General features: G+C 39.0%; 1 protein-coding gene and 2 long non-coding RNA genes across 3 annotated transcripts; 2 read left to right on the top strand and 1 right to left on the bottom strand.

Moving 5' to 3' along the window:
- Positions 1-537: 537 nt before the first annotated feature.
- Positions 538-13,788, bottom strand: LOC123590721. The gene is made up of 3 exons (XR_006708947.1): positions 11,919-13,788; positions 8,652-8,738; positions 538-1,365 (listed from the first exon to the last, which is right to left on the bottom strand). It is a non-coding gene; the product is annotated as an uncharacterized LOC123590721 (long non-coding RNA).
- On the top strand, positions 11,339-19,602 carry CD69 (CD69 molecule). The gene is made up of 5 exons (XM_045464156.1): positions 11,339-11,554; positions 16,191-16,313; positions 17,599-17,798; positions 18,140-18,243; positions 19,389-19,602. The coding sequence occupies exons 1-5, from the start codon at positions 11,491-11,493 to the stop codon at positions 19,495-19,497; spliced, it is 600 nt and encodes a 199-aa protein (XP_045320112.1). The 5' UTR covers positions 11,339-11,490; the 3' UTR covers positions 19,498-19,602.
- LOC123590720 lies at positions 18,250-19,281 on the top strand. The gene is made up of 2 exons (XR_006708946.1): positions 18,250-19,112; positions 19,233-19,281. It is a non-coding gene; the product is annotated as an uncharacterized LOC123590720 (long non-coding RNA).
- Positions 19,603-20,248: the final 646 nt, after the last annotated feature.

The following is a 20,248-nucleotide window of genomic DNA, read 5'->3' as shown; positions in this document are numbered from 1 at the left end:
GCATGGAGCCTGCTTGGGATTCTCTCTCTCTCTCTCTCTCTCTCTCTCTCTCTCTCTCTCTTTCTCTCTCTCTCTCTCTCTCTCTCTCTCTCTCTCCCCCACCTCTACTCTGTCTTATTCTTCCCCTCTCCCCTGCTTGCACTCTTCTCTCTCTTTCTAAAAAAAATAATTAAAAAAATTTAAAAATTAATGAAACTGAAATCAGAAAAATAATACACATTCAATAAAAATGACAATTAAAACTTTTGCTCTGTAAAAGACTCCATGAAGAATATGAAAAAGCAAACTGCAGAGTGGAAGTAAGGGTGTTAAAACTGGCTTGTGAGCATAATTGGCTCCAGAAACGTGCTTGTAATCCGAAGTGCTTGTATATCAAGGCAGATTTCCCCATAAGAAATGGTAGAAACTCAGATGATTCATTCCACAACCCAAAAATATTTATGTAAAAATGATTGTGAGACTGGAATAGAATACAAAATAATAAAGGAAATACAAAATATAAGGAAAAATAAACAAGTTAACTGCACTTACCTTTGAAAACCTTCGTGGCTGGTGTGAGCCTTCGTGACAAGGGAGGAGGGTTACCGTGTGGGACAATTTTCATTATCACTCGTAGAATCACTGCTATCTATTGGCTCAAGGGAATTTTTTTCTTGTCATGCAACTTTAACAAGAACCTATTCAACGACACTTGCCTTTGCCTCCTTTTGAGGATTTCGCGGAACTGTGACGCTGCATTGTCATTAAACCGATTCATCACTTGCACTGCTACATCTTTATTCGGGTGGTGCTTGTCTACAAAATTTTGCACCGTTTCCCACATTTGACACATCTCCCTAATGTCAGTTGAAGTGAGGGTGTCTTCTGCCTTTTTCTCCTCCTCATGTGCAGACGAGATGCAGACGTAGACTCTTTATGAAATCTTGCAATTTCGGCCACTTGCGTACCTCATTCATACTTCTTGCTGATATCCTTTTTAACCTCCACCGTAATCATATCCTTTTTCTTACTGCCTTTCTTTTCAACCTTTTTATGTATGGGGGCCATTGTATGAACTTGTATGGATGTTGACCCCAGTACAGTATTAATAAACTCTTGTCATATACTGTATTTAATGTACCTGGCAATAAGGCAGCAGAGGAAAGGGTCTATATCTGCAGGCAGCCTGACCTCGAATGACACAAAACATTCCTAAGCTTAGTCTTGTATGGAAAAGCAAAGGACTGTCCATAGGTGCTTTGAAGTGACAAAAAATACACGAGTTCCGGTTGGGGTCACCTTCCAACGTTCTGAAATATCACTGATTTCTGGCAAACACCATAGCCTGACTGAGCATCCAAGCCTGGGAGAGGATCACCCACAATCCTGAAGTGAGAGAGAGAGAGAGAGAGAGAGAGAGAAGAATCAGTGGCTCGGTTGTGAGCACGTGACATTCGGCATCCTGTGCTACTCACATTGCAAGACACGGCTTGTTTATCGAGTTAAAATTTATTAGAAATGTTTGCTCATCTTGCAGAACACTCGCAGAACAAGCTACTCGCAATCCAAGGTTTTACTCTATTTGTAAAAACTCTAATGAGTTTGGGCAAAAGACACAGACATTTCATTGCAGAAGACATACAGGTGACAACTAAGCACTTGAAAAGATGTTCAACATCCTTAGCCATTAGGGAAATACAAATTAAAGTCACAATGAGATGTCATCGCATACCGATCAGTATGGCTAATGGAAATGTAAAACGCAGTGCTAGTGGGAACATAAAATGGTGCAGCCACAGTAAAAGAGTTGGAGAATTTCTTAATAAGCCAACACGCAACTACCAAACCATCCATTAATTGCATTTCTGGACATTTATTCCAGAGTAATGAAACCTTAACTTCATACAAGGCTGTATACACAAATGTTCATAGCAACAATTTTATTCATAACAGCCCCCAAACTGAAAACACATCAAATGTCTTTCAAAGAGTGAATGGTTAGTCTGTGGTACATCCATACCATGAAATACTATTTAGCAATAAAGAAGAAACCATTGATGCTTGCAACTACTTGGATCAATTCACAGAGAATTATGCGGAGCAAAAAAAAAAAAAAAAAAAAAAAAAGGCCAGCCCCCAAATGTTACGTACCATATGATTTCATTCCTATCACATTCTTAGAATGACAAAAACATAGAGATAAAGAATAGGTTAATGGTTGCCAGGGCTTATGGACAAGGGCAAGGGCAGATAGAAATAAGAGAGAGGCAGGAAGGAAATGCATTTGCCTCTAAAAGGACAACCAAAAACAAACAAAAAAATCATAAGGTAATGGATTTGTTCTGTATCTTAACTACATTTGGTGTCAACATCTTGGTTGTGATATTATATTATAGTTTTTGAAAATGCTGCTATTGGTATGAATTGGTTAAAGCTTACAACTGCATTTGAATCTAAAGTTATCTCAACATTTTAGAAAACTAATTAAAAATGTTTGACTCTTCAATTTTTACGTTTGTTATATATATATTTATTTATTATTACTGCATTACTATATCATGTCTCATTTCTGATTTCACAGGAAAGCTTCTCAATTATTTATCCTTTAGTATGATATTTATAAGTATTATTCCTCTCCAATCTATACATTAAGGAAGCTCATATAATTCTTAGTATATTATAGGCATCAATCACAAATTTATGGTTAAAATTTCCTTTTTTAAATATATTTTTAATGTTTATTTATTTTTAAGAGAGAGACAGAGTGTAAAAAGGGGAAGGGGCAGAGAGAGAGAGAGAGAGAGAGAGAGAGAGAGAGACAGAATCTGAAGCAGGCTCCAGGCTCTGAGCTGTCAGCACAGACCCTGATGTGGGGCTTGAACTCGCAAACTGCAAAATCATGACCTGAGCCAAAGTCAGACGCTTAACTGACTGGAGCCACCCAGGCGTCCCGTGGTTAAATTTTTCAAATACTTGATTTTTTATTTTTTGAGTTAGTTTTTTCCTTTTGATTTGTTAATATGGTAAATTCAGTTGATTGATTTTTGAATGAAAAACTAGCATTGTTTTCCTGGGATAAAACCAATATCCTTGTGGTATATTATTTTTTACGTATCTTGAGTTCAGTTTTCTAAGCTTATTTTTTTTCAACGTTTATTTATTTTTGGGACAGAGAGAGACAGAGCATGAATGGGGGAGGGGCAGAGAGAGAGGGAGACACAGAATCGGAAACAGGCTCCAGGCTCTGAGCCATCAGCCCAGAGCCTGACGTGGGGCTCGAACTCACGGACCGCGAGATCGTGACCTGGCTGAAGTCGGACGCTTAACCGACTGCGCCACCCAGGCGCCCCTCTAAGCTTATTTTTTAAAATTATTCATCTCTCTTCATGAGTAAGATTGACTGGCCAGGTTTTGATTAGTGTTTTCCTGATTTGATCTTTTTATCTTCTTTGGAAGAATTTGTAACTTCTTTTTTTCATATGTGTTTGGTAAATTGGAACACAAAATTATCTGGGCATGGAGTTTTTGTTGGTTTTGTTTTCATGATTTATTTATTTCCCAAAAGGATGCATTTAGTTATGGATTGAATTTATTTAATAGTTACAGAAGTATGCCAAGGTAAAAATATCTTCTTGCTCCAAGTTTGGAAGAGGTGTTTGTCTGGGAGGTGTCCATTTTACTTAAATTGTCAACTATGCTGGCCTTAAATTATTTGTAATACACTATTATGATTTTTTGCATCTGCCTTGACTTCTCCTACCCTTGGCAAATTCCCTTTTAGGGGCTCCATTTTCCTTTCCTAAGATCTTGCCTCAGTAAAGACCAATCCAATTCATCACAAATATTTCAACTTTAAAAAAAAATTACTTTATATATATATATATAGAGAGAGAGAGAGCACAAGTGGAGGAGAGGAGGAGAAGAAGAGAGAGTAGGAGAGAAAGAGAGAGAGAATCTTAAGCAGGATCCATGTTCGGCCTAGAGCCCAACACAGGGCTCGATCCCACAACCCTGGGATCTTGCCTGGAGCAGAAATCAAGAGTTGGACGCTCGATGGACTGAGTCATCCACGTGCCTCAGAAATATTTTAATGCATTTAAACTTCAAATTGATTGGGCAGAAGAATGTAATAATCCCTGAGCGTCTTCTACCTGGAGGCTCTTCTCTCAGTACATAAGTAGGTGCAAATAGAGCCATAGGAGGAAGGATAAGCAGTTCTGTTCAAGTTCCTTATGCATCTATCAAGATTCAAAGGCAAATGGATACATTTTAAATCACTCAGTGACTCAGGCCCTGGGCTGCCTAAAATTTCTATACGTTACATTTGGTATTTCCACACCATCGTCTTTGAGAATATTCCCCCCAAATGTTTGCTACATGTCAGAAGCCTGGGATTAATTTCTGTAAAGTACCGAGGGATGGTGAAGCGCTAGATCTCATCTTTGTTATAGTTCTTTTACATCTTCTCCTTTCAAAAAGTGTCAGATTTTTCATGGTCCAGGTTTACGTATACGTGAACTCCGTATTTTACCTTCACTCTCTCAAGTCAGGGAGAAGAAACACAACAGCTCATACTTTCCAAACCAACTCATTTCTGGTTTTTAGGAGTTATTCCACCAGAGAAGAGAGGTAGAAAGTTCAAAGAGTAAATTCAAAGAGAAGAGCAGAAGGTTGGAAAGTGTTTAGAACGGGAAATTCCCCCACTTACTCATGGTTACCTGCATCGACTGTAGAGTAAGCAATCAGAAGGCACACACACATCTGTGACTTAAAAATAAATGTTACCAATTTGCATAATTTATACGAATTTGAGACCAAACAGTAAAAACTGAAGTTTTTGATTCCTGAGAAGATTAAAAGCCATTCAGAAACCTAATTCACCCATTGAAAGAAAAAAAAAATGTTTCAGACAAAAAAAAAAAAAAAAGAAGAAGAAGAAGAAGAAGACGAGGAAGAAAAAGGATGAACACTCTGTCTCCGGAAATTGTCTTAGGTCGGAAGTTTGCGGTCTCTGTGACCATGTGCTACCAAAAGCATCCTGCTGAGCTGCTGTCTGATAAGGACTGTATATCCTGTCTTCTCTGCATCACTTTGCATCTAGCTCACATTACTTCATTTCCTGTTGGGGACCTTGCCCCGGATTCTTCATATAAGGTCAAACACGACAGGCTCTGCTGCTCTGACTCCTGTTGTCCTGAGTGGCTTCTTCCAACTTTGCCCAGGCACTCCTTTCTCTAAGCCCCAGTCTATGAAATATTAATGACCATCTCTGCCTTCGGCGTGTTATGTATGAAATAAGACATACAGCATCTCTGAGCGAGTTGAAAGCTTTGTATACACCGTTATGTGTATTTTACGAGGAGGTTGAACAACGTTTAGTTGTGCTAGTTTGGTTGCTTTAGTTTCCTATGCGATGCTTTGCTTTAGAGAGTTGAATCCCTCGGGGCTGACCACACAGGAAACTGGCTTCCATATTTAGATGAGTAAGGGGTAACTGAAAAACCTGACCCCAGAATCTCTCCCACACTTCATCCTGACCCTCTACACTTTGCTTTGTCTTCTTTCCTGCAATGCCACATACAGAGATGCCTTTCTTGGATTTACCAAATACTGATTAGCAATATGAGCATGTAATCTATTATGTCTACCAAGACCCTCTTGCAAGTGAAATGGCATGCCTTTTTAAATGTTTGTTTATTTATTTATTTATTTATTTATTTATTTATTTATTTATTCATTTATTTATTTTGAGACACAGAGAGAGAGAGAGAGCAGAGTAGGGGCAGAGACAGAGGGAGAGAGAGAATCCCAAGAAGGCTTCGTGCTGGCAGCACAGAGCCTGGTGCGGGACTCGATCCCATGAACCACGAAGTCATGACCTGAGCTGCAATCAAGAGTGAACACTCGGGGCGCCTGGGTGGCTTTGTCGGTTAAGCGTCCGACTTCGGCTCAGGTCATGATCTCACGGTCCTTGAGTTCGAGCCCCGCGTCGGGCTCTGTGCTGACAGCTCAGAGCCTGGAGCCTGTTTCGGATTCTGTGTCTCCCTCTCTCTCTGACCCTCCCCCGTTCATGCTCTGTCTCTCTCTGTCTCAAAAATTAATACACGTTAAAAAAAAAAAAAAAGAGTGAACACTCAACCAGCTGTGCCACCCAGGCACCCTGAGATGGCACACTTTTAATAATTACATCAGGACAAGTGTCAACCAGACCTTCAGGGCAAACCCTATTCACTGTTCTTTCACTCTTTTGCATACATTTAGGTTGATTGCTTCCTCAAATCTAAGGGAGATTTCTTATACTCAAAAAAACAAGGACTGTGGAAGCAGAGGAGGATTAATGGGACAATATTAATTTTGTAGTGACGTTCAGGTTATTATAAAGGACTTGCCTAGCAGGAGGTCCAGTAAATACCTAGAAGGCCCACTGATGACATCCGTTCTCAGTAATCTGACTGGTTCTCATGTTTGCAGAGGCCGTCTGCTGTCACCTATATACTAAGTGCTGAATTCAACAGAATGCTTGGGCTGCTCCCATAAAGACAGAGGCGAAATGACTCCAGAAAAGAAATAACACAGGTCTTGATCATGGTTATAAGGTTTACAGATAATCTTTTTCTTCCTTCTTAAGTTTAGTTATGTATTTATTTGTAACCAACTGAGCCACCCAGGTGCCCCCAGATATTTATTTTCTGAAAATAAGATCTCTGGTTATCATTTCTTTTCTCTTTCCAATGGCCTATTTACAGATGCGTTACATAAATATAACATCTATAGTAGATGTCACATATATATATATGCATGTGTTTATAAATGTAAGCGTATCTAAATATATACATATAGCATCCATTCACTTGACTACAGCTGAAGAAGCAAGAAATCTCGAGCACACAGGCAAGCATCTCCAAATTATGAGCGCTGTCTGAGATGGAAGTAAGGGAAGGCAGCTTCCTGTCTGTATCCTAGACAGACAAGAGCCACGTTGCATCCCATCAGCAAGAACGCTGCGACTTCTCAGCTTTGTCTCTTACCGCAAATGAAAAACTCTCCCCTTTTAGGACTTCTATCAAAGTGATTCCTTCATACATCATTCAATGCCTAATATATCCCAAACCCCATACGAGAACACTGATGTTTTTAGTTTATAATTTTCTTTCCTCACCAAACCGTGTAAGTTGGATGTCAGCCATGCCCCTGCTCTTAAAGATGCTATTTTCTAGAAAGGGAAATAAATAATAACAGTGAATTTTCAAAACTAGATATATATACATTTACATTATTTATTTATTCATTTATATGTGTATTCAATATGTATATATATAATGAACTACAAAATTTCAGATGAGAATATATTTTATACCATTCTTCTTCTTTTTAAATGGTTTTAGTTATTTTTGATGGGGTGCCTGGGTGGCGCAGTCGGTTAAGCGTCCGACTTCAGCCAGGTCACGATCTCGCGGTCCGTGAGTTCGAGCCCCGTGTAGGGCTCTGGGCTGATGGCTCAGAGACTGGAGCCTGTTTCCGATTCTGTGTCTCCCTCTCTCTCTGCCCCTCCCCCGTTCATGCTCTGTCTCTCTCTGTCCCCAAAATAAATAAACGTTGAAAAAAAAATTTTTTTTTTAAAAATAAATAAAATAAATGGTTTTAGTTATTTTTGAGAGAGCCAGAGCTTGAGTGGGGGAGGGACAGAGAGACAGAGAGAGACACAGAATCCCAAGCAGGCTCCAGACTCCGAGCTGTCAACACAGAGCCTGATGCGGGGCTCTCAAACTCATGAACCGTGAGATCATGACCTGAACTGAAGTCTTATACTTAACTGACTGAGCCACCCAGGCACCCCTGAGAAAAGATTTTATAAAGGAAGAGAGTGAGGTAATATTGTGGCCAATGGAAGGTAAATTCTACAAGGGGTTGGGGAAGGTCTTGCTGAGAAGGTGACACGTGAGGTAACATAAACAAGAAGAAAGTGTTAACCATGGAAAATCTGAGAAACAAGGGCAAGAACACACTCCATAAAGCCAAAATAAGTTTAGCTTTTCTCAAGGAACACAAAGAAGGTCACCATAACTGACCTATAGGGAGTAGGAGAGAAAATCGCAGGAGATGATTATTTGACTGTAAAGTCTGTACTTTTTTTAAATAATGCTAACCAACCTAACTTTTCTGGAATATTCAAATTTCAAAAATGGCGTTTCACTAAGAAAATTGATTTTCACACTTACGTGGGAGTCATCAGAGGGGAAAAGGCACGTTAGTAAGTGGTAAAAGTGGACCAGGATTTCTGTGGTTGCCCAACGAACTGCTAGAAATCGCTTTGTAGGTGGGAAACACACATGGCAAGGATTATTAGTGTGTGTAAGAATATTTGCTGTCTCCCCCGCCATCATACCCCACAGACTTGGAAGGGTTCGAATACTGTCGTAGATTTATAACTGGTATATTATCCCGTCACCCGAGCCCCAAGACCAGGTTCTTGAGTAAGAATGTCATAGATATGAACACTGAACTTAAGAGAAAGAAAACAGCTGGAGTTTATCAGAGATAGCTTGCATACAAGGGAGCCAACAAGAAAGAGGAAGGCTGCTCCCCGAAGGGGCAGCGTGCAAGGATTATAGAGAGAGGTGCGCTTCCAAAGAGTGAGGCGCTGGGAGTGGGGAAGCATCCTTCAGTCCTACCGTCATTATCTTGTGGTCTTTACTTTTCAACGGACATGAGACAATCACAGGCTGACTTTCTCCATGGTCCACCTCCTTTCAGGGCTCCTGAAAAATAGAAATCCTTGTGCAAGCAGGTTTTAAATTGTTATTTCTAATTTTGCCCAGACTACCATTACTCCCTAACAGCTGTTATCTCTCATTTGTTTGCTTTCCCAGAAGTAGGTATTTGTCTCTAAGAGTATGGAAACTTTCAACCCTTGGCCCAGACCAGGAGTTTCACAGGAATTAAGTCCCTCTTGCTTTCCCTATACTGTCTCAACCCCATACATTCTTCATGATACAATGTGTATAGTCAGTGCCAAGGTGTGGACATTAACCCAGGTCTCCCAACTTTAGGAGAATAAACAGAGGATCTAAGTTGTTTTAACACAAAGAAATTAGTGAACGCAGCAGATGTTTCCCTTAAATACCCAACTTGCCTCCTCCACCCCTCATCTGTAATATTCAAGGGTGTCCTTGCTACCCAGTGGCGGTCTACAATCCCCCACACCTCCCTGAGTGGCACTCTGTATTCTGGAACTTTTGCATTTCTTTAATGTTTATTCTACTTTTGAGAGAAAGAGAGCTCAAGCGAGCCCGATATGGGGCTGGAACTCACAAACCGTGGGATCGTGACCTGAGCTGGTGTCGGACGCTCAAGCGACTGAGCCACTCAGGCGCCCGTGGAACTTTTATGGCTTTTATACATATTCTTTCATTAGTTCATATTTATTTATTCATGCACTCAACAACTCTGTGTACTAAGCACATACTAGGTTCCAGTTGTTATGTCAGGTGTTAGAGCCACAGAGGGGGTAAGCCAGAAAAAGTTATTGCCCCCAAGCAGCTTACTTAGTCTAGAAAGGAAAGTAGATGATAAACAATGAAATAATGTCAGCTGTCACCACGTGACATAAAGAAAGATAAAGGTATACGGCGGCATAGAGCGTGAGGTTCTATTTTACATATAGAAAGCACATCGAAGACCTTTCTGGGCAGATCACAGTTGAATAATAAATGAAATGAGTTAAAGGAAGAGAGAGACATGCAAGCAGATGAAAGAAGAACCTTTCAGAGAAAATGCACGAATTCTTAAGTGGGAGTATGCTTGACATTTTTGTGGTATAGCAGAGGTTACAGTTGGAGAGGAGAGTGACTAATAGGGAAAATGGCAGGAGAGGTAGCCAAGGGCTAGATCAGAGACCTTCTCAACTATAAGAAGGTCTTTGGATTTTTATGGTGATTTTGATAAGAAGGCTTTGCGGGTAGGAGTGGGGAGGAGATGAACATCTCAACAAAGTGATAGGACTTAATTTTAAACAACGCTTCTTGCTGTCGTGTGGAAAACATACCAGGAAACGGACTGAGAGTGGAAGCAAAGAGAACCCTTAAGACCAACGCGTAACTCTTAATGTCTTAGGTTAACAAATAAATACAATGGCCTAACTTAGCCACAGTCGATGAGAAATGCCAACCCATCTAAGCATAATACTTTCACGAAGCCTTTCTTTTGAAACCAGATTGTCTTTAAAGAAGAGGTACTAATGACAAAAATTGTGGCAGCAAGATTGGTAACAAGAGTGATATTCTGATCCCCTCTTTAAGTCACCACGCACACATTCTGGCTTCATTTTGTGTCGATCTTAATAGCTTAGATGGTATTAGATGCCATGGCAATATATTTTTTTATAATAATCATACTCCTCGGGGAGCCTGGGCAGCTCAATAGGTTAAGCCTCTGACTCTTGATTTCAGCTCAGGTCATAATCTCGGGGACCACGGGGTCCATGATGACAGCACAGAGCCTGCTTGAGATTCTCTCTCTTTCCCTCTCTCTCTCTCTCTGCCCCTCCCTCACTCGTGCTTTCTCTCTTCTTCTCAAAAATAAAATACATAAAATTTATGACAATCATACTCCAGATGTCTGACACCTCAGAAATACATGAAAAATAACCATGTAAAAGAGGAGAAAATTAGAGAAGAATAAGATACTAGGGGGAATAAGGGCAATCTAGATGACAGTAAAATGTGGCAAAAAATTAACAGGAGGTAAATGAAACAGGTAATTTAAGACAAACAATTTTAGACTATCGGAAGTTCCAGACCACAAGGTTTCTATTTCTTGAATTAAAAGCAAGCGTGTACGAAATGGTAATGTAGAAGAACCAGTCCCTGGGGAAGACGTGAATGATACCCTTCTGACAGCTGATTTACAGCTTCCTAAGTAAAATTCTTCCAGAGTGGAGAGAGATTCATGAGGACAGAGATCTTAAAATTCTTCCTTAACAATGACCCCTCTAGCCCCAATCTGTCAGGGTCAGAGTGCATGCTCAATAAGTATTAGTCGTTCATTAACTAAATGAATCCGAATCTAGGGGAAATATTACTCTCCAAATTATTTCCACCTCAAAGATAAGAAGCCTTAACCGTTTGCTCTTTACTTAAATACACCGTCTCCTAAACTATCTGTGTTTTTTACAAACTTAAAGAAGGATGTCTCAGATGCTGGAAAAATCCCGCTTGTCGCTTCATGCTACACCTACAGTTGTGAGAAAGCACATTTCAGACAGCAGGGAAAACCCGCAGCTCACCACCACAACACGGTGTGAATTGTCTGGGCCGCTAGAGCATAAATTAAAAGAGAACCGATGTAGTCGAGCGGTTATAGGTGGCAAGAGGAAGGGGGTGGAGACAATATAACTGAATATAAACGCTGAGATACCTCACAGACTCAGAGACAGGACAAGAGGTCTGGCAAAGACATTTGCTGTAGTTGGCTTGGCCTGGGATTAGCCAGGGAATCTTGACTAGAGCAAAGATGAATTCTGAAGATTGTTCCATAACAGAGAACAGCTCCTTGCATCCGGAGAGAGGACAACAAAGTAAGTCAGACCTTATTTGTTATATCCTTGTAACAAAACTCCTTTTCCCTCTCTGTCCCTCACACACACATACATCTATCTGTCTATCTATCTATCATCTATCTATCATCTATCTATCTATCTATCTATCATCTATCTCTATGTAGCTAGCTTATATATTACAGTACGTTAAAAAATGAGCCTTTGTCTTTAGAAAAACTTGGTTACATTTTGCTTCAGTCCAGGAAAAGGACAATATGGGAACAAGTAATTATTTCTCTATCTACCTGAAACATGAGGGGAGACCACAGCGTTGGATTTCAGAAGGCCTTTAAAGACCTGTTCCTTTGTTTCAATGTACGCCATATCAGTTCTTCAGATTTACCTGGAAAGCTCACTGGCCCAGTGCAATCCCCATCCTTTTTCCATATCCATCTGTAGACACTTCAGGAAGCACAGCCTCTCTTTACAAAACTTTTCTTGGCCTTCCACATGAACAATTACATTCTTCGTTGTCTTCACCTGTGTCTTTGTAGGCTTTCTGTTTGCTTCGTTGTATTCTCGTGACAGCATCCTCCAGTTGCTGGCAATGAAGGTTTCCAACCTTTGAGAGGGTAGACGGACGCGTATCTGAACATTTACCGGGCCCAGTGGTAGTTTCTTAGGAGAAGGTCACGAAAAGTTCTTGAAAGGGCAATCTTCTGCTTCTGCACCCTTCATAGAACTCTTCCTCTATTTCATCATTCTGCTTCACCCTCTAATCACTGGCTTCAGATTCGACATGAGTCACACATCGTTCTTCCTTTCTTCTGTTTTTCATCTAAATACATCAAAATGTGATTATCTTAGCTATTTACTTTTTCCCCTCTTCTCTTTGCCTATTCTGTCCACAGACTTTTATTCTCTTTCCTGTTACCAGAATGCTCCCATTTTTTTTTCTTATAATGTGTTTCTGTGAGGCTTGTTTTTTTTTAATTTAGCCTTCTTCCTCTCCAATTAACGAGGTGCCCCCCAAACTTACTTTTAAGCAAAGTTACCTGGTAATAAAGGGGTGCGTTATCACATGAACAGCAGAGCGAACGGTCTGGAGAGTGGAATTGTTTTCTGAGCCTGTGTCTGCTAGACTGGTTTATGTTAGGAAGACACCAATCGCTTCTGATAAGACCATCTTTCACTAAATACACGCAATCAAGTGTGCATAAGAAGTGCAAGCCGCAAAGATTCCTGGTAGCTAGGTAACCATAATGTTATGGCCCAGTTGAGCTGCTGAAAAGAAATAACGTATATAATAATAAAATCACCCAGTAAGTAGAGATCATAGTTGAACAACGAAGGACCTAATTCAGGAATCTGCAACTTTTCCCGAGTTCTCCAATTTTCTATTGAGTGTTTAGTTTATGCTGCCCTTGTAGTTGCTTTATTACTGTAAGCCATCATTGGGCATCACCTTTGGATGACTTGGTATTTAACTGTGGATTTAGCTTCAATTTCTTCATTAATGAACAGGGCCCATAATCAGAGCGGAAGTATCCTGTAAGGGGAGTGTTTTGTTGCCTAGGTGATAAATCAAACAGTGAGCCACAATAGCCCTCACTAATGGAGAAATATACAGTCTGAGAATCACCTCCACCGTTTGCCTGTGGATAAGCCAATAGACTGAGCTAGGCTGGCTCTGAGTCCGGGAGCTACATGGATGAGTTAGTGTTTGCTGAGGAACCACAACTCTTGCTGCATTGAGTCTAAACAGCATGATTGACTCTCACATGGGGAGAAGTGAAACTAGACAGACAGTTCTGAACTTGCTACCCTATCTATCAAGGGCTGCTTCCGGTGATCGTTGTATGCTGGTTAAAAAAAAAAAAAAAAGGAAGATTTGCTTTGAGAAGCTGAGAGACATAGAGCTAGAGAGGAGTGAAGTAAAATCTTCTCTTGCAAAACCCCAATGCAGACCTATGCTGGGAAAGAACAATCCCCAGAAGCAAAAGCTGATGTTGATAACCAGTGAACAATGAAAGAAAACACACCTCTGTGCTCAGTTTCACTTCGAAGGAATGTTTTTTAGGAAAAGAAATACAAGAATCTCAAGATATGTCCTCTTTTAGTATGCTTTTAATTATGGAAATCATGGCATATAGAAAAACATGATATGTTTGCATTCGATGCTATTTTGTACGGTAATTTCTAGTATCATTCAAGTGGGCATTTTACATTTCAGTTTTTGAGAACCTAATAGGGAGCTATGTATCTCTTGTGAGGCCAAATTTTATTTTATTTTATTTTATTTATTTATTTATTTTTTTCAACGTTTATTTTTTATTTTTTGGGACAGAGAGAGACAGAGCATGAACGGGGGAGGGGCAGAGAGAGAGGGAGACACAGAATCAGAAACAGGCTCCAGGCTCTGAGCCATCAGCCCAGAGCCCGACGCGGGGCTCGAACTCACGGGCCGCGAGATCGTGACCTGGCTGAAGTCGGACACTTAACCGACTGCGCCACCCAGGCGCCCCTATGAGGCCAAATTTTAGAAACCCTGAGGGGTCATCTTAGCAAAAATCAAATTCAATCACTGGTCACCAAATCTTCTTCTCTCCGTTCTTGATTACTTATTTATATTCTAAAGCAGATATTCTTGTAGTTTTTTTTTTTAACTAAGAATCATCATTCACATCATGTTCATATTCCACAAAATTATTTCTTATTGGTGAAATCAAATCACATTTTTGCTTCGTTTCAGCATTATACAGAAGGTACATGAAAAAAATCAACTTCTACCTAACATTTGCTGTATAATATCGTTATGTTTCCTCTGCTAACTTCTCTTGAAAAATTCAAATATTTTGCTCTTCACTCAAATATCATTTTAATTGAGGCATAATTTACATGCCACAGATGCACAAATCAAAAGCACGCCATTTAATGAGTTCCATAACAACGCCACTCAAGATTTGAAATTTCACCCTAGAAAGTTCCCCTGTGTTTCTTTCCAGCCAAATTACTTTTCCTACACACATAAAAGCAATTACTTTTCTGATTTCTGTTACCATAGTTTAATTCAACTTTTTTTTTTTTTTGAGTATAGGTAACACATAATGTTACATTATTTTCAGGTGTACAACATAGTAATTCTACACCCCTTTATGTTCTGCTATGCTCACCATAATGTAGGACCCTCTGTCACACCATGCGCTGACACTACCACGGATTATATTTCCTATGCTGTGCCTTTCATTCCCGTGAATTATCCATTCCATCGCTGGAAGCCTGTATCTCCCACTCTCCTTCACCCATTTTGCCCATACCCCCATTCTCCATTCTCCTCCCCTCTGGCAATCTTCATTTGGTTCTCCGTATTTATGGGTCCGATTCTGCTTTCTGTTTGTTCCTTCACTTGTTTTGTTTTTTAGACTCCACCTATAAGTGAAATCATATGGTGTTTGTCTTTCTTGGTCTGACTTCGTTCAGCTATCCTTGAGTGTCATATAAATGGAAATCTATAGTTTATAGCCTTGAATGTCATATAAATGGAAATCTATAGTATATAGTTGTAGCTGTATTTTTTTCACTCGACATTTTTTGAGACCAATGCATTTTGTTGCATTGATGAGGTTTTTTGTTTGTTTGTTTTTGTGGGGTTTTTTTGTCTTTGTTTTTGTGTTTTTTTTTCTGCTGAGTAGAATTCAGATATGCCATACCTTGTTTATCCATATTCCTATTGATGGATATGTGGATTCTTTCTAAGATTTGGCTGTTAAGAATAAAGCTGCTATGAGCATTCTTGTTTTGTACAAGTCAAATTCTGAATCAGAGGATAGGTATATATTTCATTGTATGAAAAACAGTTTTCCAAATTATCTTTTCATTTTACTCCCCCATCAGTAATATATGAAAATTTCCATTGCTTCACGTATGTATTGACTTCACCAAAAAGTACCACCAGGCTTTTTTTTTTTTTTTAATTTTCAGTCGTGGTGGTTGTAGATATTTATATATCAATTCAATATTTTTTATTCATCATCCATATTTATTGCATTTAAGTCAACTTTCTTAAACAGGAACTACAGAGAGGTTAAGGGATTATGCTTAGGATGTCATTTTTTTTTTTTTAATTTTTTTTTTTCAACGTTTATTTATTTTTGGGACAGAGAGAGACAGAGCATGAACGGGGGAGGGGCAGAGAGAGAGGGAGACACAGAATCGGAAACAGGCTCCAGGCTCTGAGCCATCAGCCCAGAGCCTGACGCGGGGCTCGAACTCACGGACCGCGAGATCGTGACCTGGCTGAAGTCGGACGCTTAACCGACTGCGCCACCCAGGCGCCCCTAGGATGTCCTTTTTATATGTCTCCTAGGGTAATCAGATATTTAATAAATATTCTTGTGATGCAAACAATATAATTATCATAAACTTAGAATTTTTGTAGCGACTAAGTGCACATATTAGGCAGATATTTTATGATCTCATTATTATCCCTGGATCGTTTCATTTCTAGCCAAAAATAAACTGATCAAAGTCACTCAAAATTGGGGGGAAATTAACTTATACATTTCATCTAAGAAGATAAGGAGGTATTGAAATGCAAATGCCTCAGGAGAATATCAAATGTCCCTTTCTTACTTCTACAGTTGACCTGAATTCATCATGAACTTTCTCCCTGCAGGTACCACCGCCAGCCCTCAGTTTGCAACACAGCATGAAGGGTCCCTTCAAGTTCCTATCCCATGTGCTGTATTGAATGTGGTCTTTATCACTTGTTTAATCATTGCTCTCATTGCTTTATCAGGTGGGTCTGTACTTCATGAATTCATTCTGCTGTTAGCATTCCTGTCCAGCTGAAATCAACAGGGATTACTGGCACTAATTAATCTGAAATTCTGGTTAATTTAGAATCACCTCCATTTTTTTTTTAAAGCATCATTTTTGTTTTATTTGTTTGCTTTTGCATGGAACTTAATCTAAAAGCCTTTGGTTTAATCTTAACAGTAAAGCCTTTAGGCAAGGGGAGGGTCAGGGATTGTTAGCTGCCATTGTACAGAAAGTGAAATGTGTAACATGTCCAACTCTAGCCGAAGAACCCTCACAGAGGAGGATATGGTCTCACATGAAGGAAAAAAAGGGGCGGGGGGGGGGGACTCTCACATACTTTGGAATCTAGAAATGGTCTCTCTCTCTCTCTCTCTTTTTTAGAATCACCCCCATTTTTTAGGCATGGCTGATTTCTTCGAACATCCCAAACATAATTCCATATTCTTTAGATAATCAATGCAACGCTTTCTCAGTTGCCTAGAACATCTTTAGAAGTATTAAAGGTGTCTATGACTTAAAAATTATTGTGGGATGGGGGAAGGGAAGGAAAAAAAAGAAGTTAAAAATTATTGTGGGAGAAGATCACACTTGAGCAGATTTTTAAATCTGAAGTGAAAGGGACTGATTTAGAGTCTAACTAAATAGACATTTAGTTAGGGGGAAAATGTGGGCTTCACATTCATTTTTGATAGAAAAAAATAATATCTAAGCCATAGATTAATCAGGAATTGACCAGTCTTTTGTTTTTTTATCTCAAGGGCCACAGAATGGTGCTTATGCATAATTAAAATATATATATATATCTAGAAGCTCCCAAAGAATTAATTGGGATACGGTATTCAAAACATAGCAATACCAAGACATATTTGCCTTTTACAAACATGAAATCTTGCAATTTTATGAAACGTCCCCAGCCATAGTTCTTTCTGTATTCTGAATTATTTCCCTACAAATTATTCTCTCCTTCATCTCCCAATTTAGTGTTTCGTTGGCTTCATTGGAATTTATAATGCCCTTTACCCTTTTTAGTCCAAAGACTACTGGCAGGCTTTTTCTATTTTCCTACCCCTTTCAGAGATTATGGCCCAAGGGACACCCTCTTATTTCTTGCATCCTGACAGTGGTAGTTAGGCACAACAGGAAATCAGATAAAGTGAGAACCTGCCTTCTTGCTCTTCTCAGAATTCACTTCTTGCCTCTCATCCTTGTCATTGTCAGCTAGTTTCTTTTATTACTAAAACAAACCATTTTCCTGTTCACAGTTGGCCAATACAACTGTCCAGGACAATATTCACACCGAGTGCCATCAAATAGCCCTGTTTCTTCATGCTCAGATGATTGGATTGCATACGGGAGGAAATGCTACTTTATTTCCACGGTAACAAAGGACTGGAAGTCAGCACAAAACTTTTGCTCTGAACATTGGGCTACTCTTGCCTTCATTGATTCTGAAGAGGACATGGTAAGATTCAAAAACAATTTCCTAAATATTTGCTATTTTTTGATAGAGATAATCTGTGATTTCTCTGAAGACATTGTACCTATCTCCCTTGTTGGGAAATTTAGTTACAGAAAAGCATGAGATCAGTGTGAGGTCATAATCAGCGTTCCGTTTAACCTTGTAAATTTGATTCGATTATTTAGCTTCAATGGCCAAAAGTTCAAACGAGCTGGTCCCAAACAGAGCTAATAAGTGAGCAGCTTAGCCATCATGCCTTGAATTGCAGCTTCTGAGAAATGGAATTTATTACATACTTACCAGAGGGGTTGTTTAACATATGCCTTCTTTGTGCTTTCTTCAAGATCTTTTTAAAACGATATGTGGGTAGAGCCGAACATTGGATTGGGCTGAAAAATGAAGATGGTCGGACATGGAAATGGTCAGATGGCAAAGTATTCAATAACAGGTAAGTTTTAAGATGTCTCTTCATCCTCCCCAGAATGGCAGCTCAGGGAAGCCATTTTCCTTTCAAATCACTGTTGTATACAAAGGTTGTGCCCTTTATGAGCAGAGCTTTACCAGTCTGTTTTATACGCTTACACTCTTTCAAATTCTTCAAAGAACGGTTTTAATATTGCCATTTTTCTCTTTTTATCTACTTGGAAATCATACAATAAATCCTTCTAGTATGTTTATCTCAGCAAATTTCAGTGTGAGTGACAGACTCAGAAATTTTCCAGAAATAATTACAATGCTGCAAAAAGAAAAAAATCCAACATTTCCAATCTCGTATATATATTTTCCTGATAAGCTGGAGTTTTTGTTCTTTCTTTTTTTTTTTTTTTTAGAAAATAATTCCCTTTTACCCTCTCCCAATTCTCATCACCACAGAGGTAAAGAACAATATTTCTAATCACGAATTAGAAGCCTCTGTGAACCTAAGAGAAAACTTGCCTCAGAATGAAAGATATTGACTAATTTTATTACCTGTAATTAATGTACATTTTAAAGTTTAAAGGACATTTTATATGTTTAGTGTTAATCTTTTCATCTGAAAACTCAGAATTGAATAAATCTCTAGCTTTCTAAATAGTTTTATGATAATTACTGATATGGAGAATAAATTTAAATCTCTAGAAAAGGAATTCTTAATATGTGTCCTATGGGACTATACATGCAGGTGGGCTTTAGGGGCCATAAACCTAACTCAGAAACAACCAAGAATCACTCCTCTGGTGGTATGCCAACCGAAGGAATGGAACTCTTACTCTCTGCTCTGTATCTACCCTCCACATCGTCTTCCTTCCAGTCCCTATCTACTGTCTTTACAAGTTAGTTTGTGGTCAACTTGACCAGCTGACATGCTTCATGAAAAAAAGCGAAAAAAAAAAAAAATCACAGACCACCCTCACAAAGTTCATTCTCCAGTCCCTATCTACTGTCTTTACAAGTTAGTTTATGGTCAACTTGACCAGCTGACATGCTTCATGAGGTCCTACCAAGCGAAAAAAAAAAAAAAAATCACAGACCACCCTCACAAAGTTCATTCTCCTGTAACTGAATGGAAATAATGAACTGAAAATAATGCTGACTTTCTTTATTGTTTGCCAGGTTCAACCTTACGGGATCTGAGAACTGTGCATTTCTGAATAGCACAGGGGTCATCAGCACAGAATGTGAAAAGAATTTATACTGGATATGTAGTAAGCCCTTCAAATAATGAGGAAACATATTTGCTTCTAGACTATGGTGACTTGGAACTCGAGGAAATTTGTGTTGATGGATGCTGCTTTATGGTCAGAAATTTTCCATAAAGGCTTTGGGGGAAAAAAAACCTTCGTATTATTTTGGAAACCTTCTTCCAAATGAGACTATGGAAAAAAGGAAAAGAAATTCCAGGTTATCCAGCCATGAGCTGAAAAAGGCACAGGTTGCCTGACCATTCATTACACGCAAAAATGAGAATGACTTTAAGCCTTATGGATGCACTTTATATTTTAAAATTCAGAAATAGTAAAATAACTAGGCTTAGAGTTATTATTTATTGTTGAATGACTACCGAAACTGAGTGTGCTCCTCATATTTGCACTATTTGAAGATGTTAACTGGTGGTATTAAAAACCAAATGTCAACATAAGAAATTTTAACCGGTAGTGCAGACATTTAGTCTAAACGCATTTTTTGAAAAAAAAATCAGAGAACATTTATAAGTGGACAAATGCTTATGAAACTAAGCTTCATAATATTTTTCTCTTTATAGAGAAGTTTGCCAAGTTACTTTGTCATTTTCCTGCCAAAAGAGTGGGATAATCATGTATTTATATGGTTTGTTGGTTTTTGTTTTTGTTTTTGTTTTTTTTTAGTTCTACGTAACTCATCTTTTCCAATGGTACATACTTCATTGTCTTAAAAATCTTACATGTAGCATTTTACAGAGACACAGACAAAAGCAAAGAATATAACGGATATTT

The sequence above is a fragment of the Leopardus geoffroyi genome, chromosome B4, assembly GCF_018350155.1.
Source record: "Leopardus geoffroyi isolate Oge1 chromosome B4, O.geoffroyi_Oge1_pat1.0, whole genome shotgun sequence".
NCBI lineage: Eukaryota > Metazoa > Chordata > Mammalia > Carnivora > Felidae > Leopardus > Leopardus geoffroyi.
Note: the sequence above shows the minus strand (reverse complement) of the source record. Positions and strands in the feature narration are given on the sequence as shown.

What these genes read in the sequence shown, in the direction of transcription:
- CD69 (XM_045464156.1), top strand. Translation starts at nt 11,491, where the DNA reads ATGAATTCTGAAGATTGTTCCATAACAGAGAACAGCTCCTTGCATCCG. An exon ending in TCCGGAGAGAGGACAACAAA is followed by an intron (nt 11,555 to 16,190) that starts GTAAGTCAGACC and finishes TTCTCCCTGCAG; the next exon opens with GTACCACCGCCAGCCCTCAG. An exon ending in TTGATTCTGAAGAGGACATG is followed by an intron (nt 17,799 to 18,139) that starts GTAAGATTCAAA and finishes GCTTTCTTCAAG; the next exon opens with ATCTTTTTAAAACGATATGT.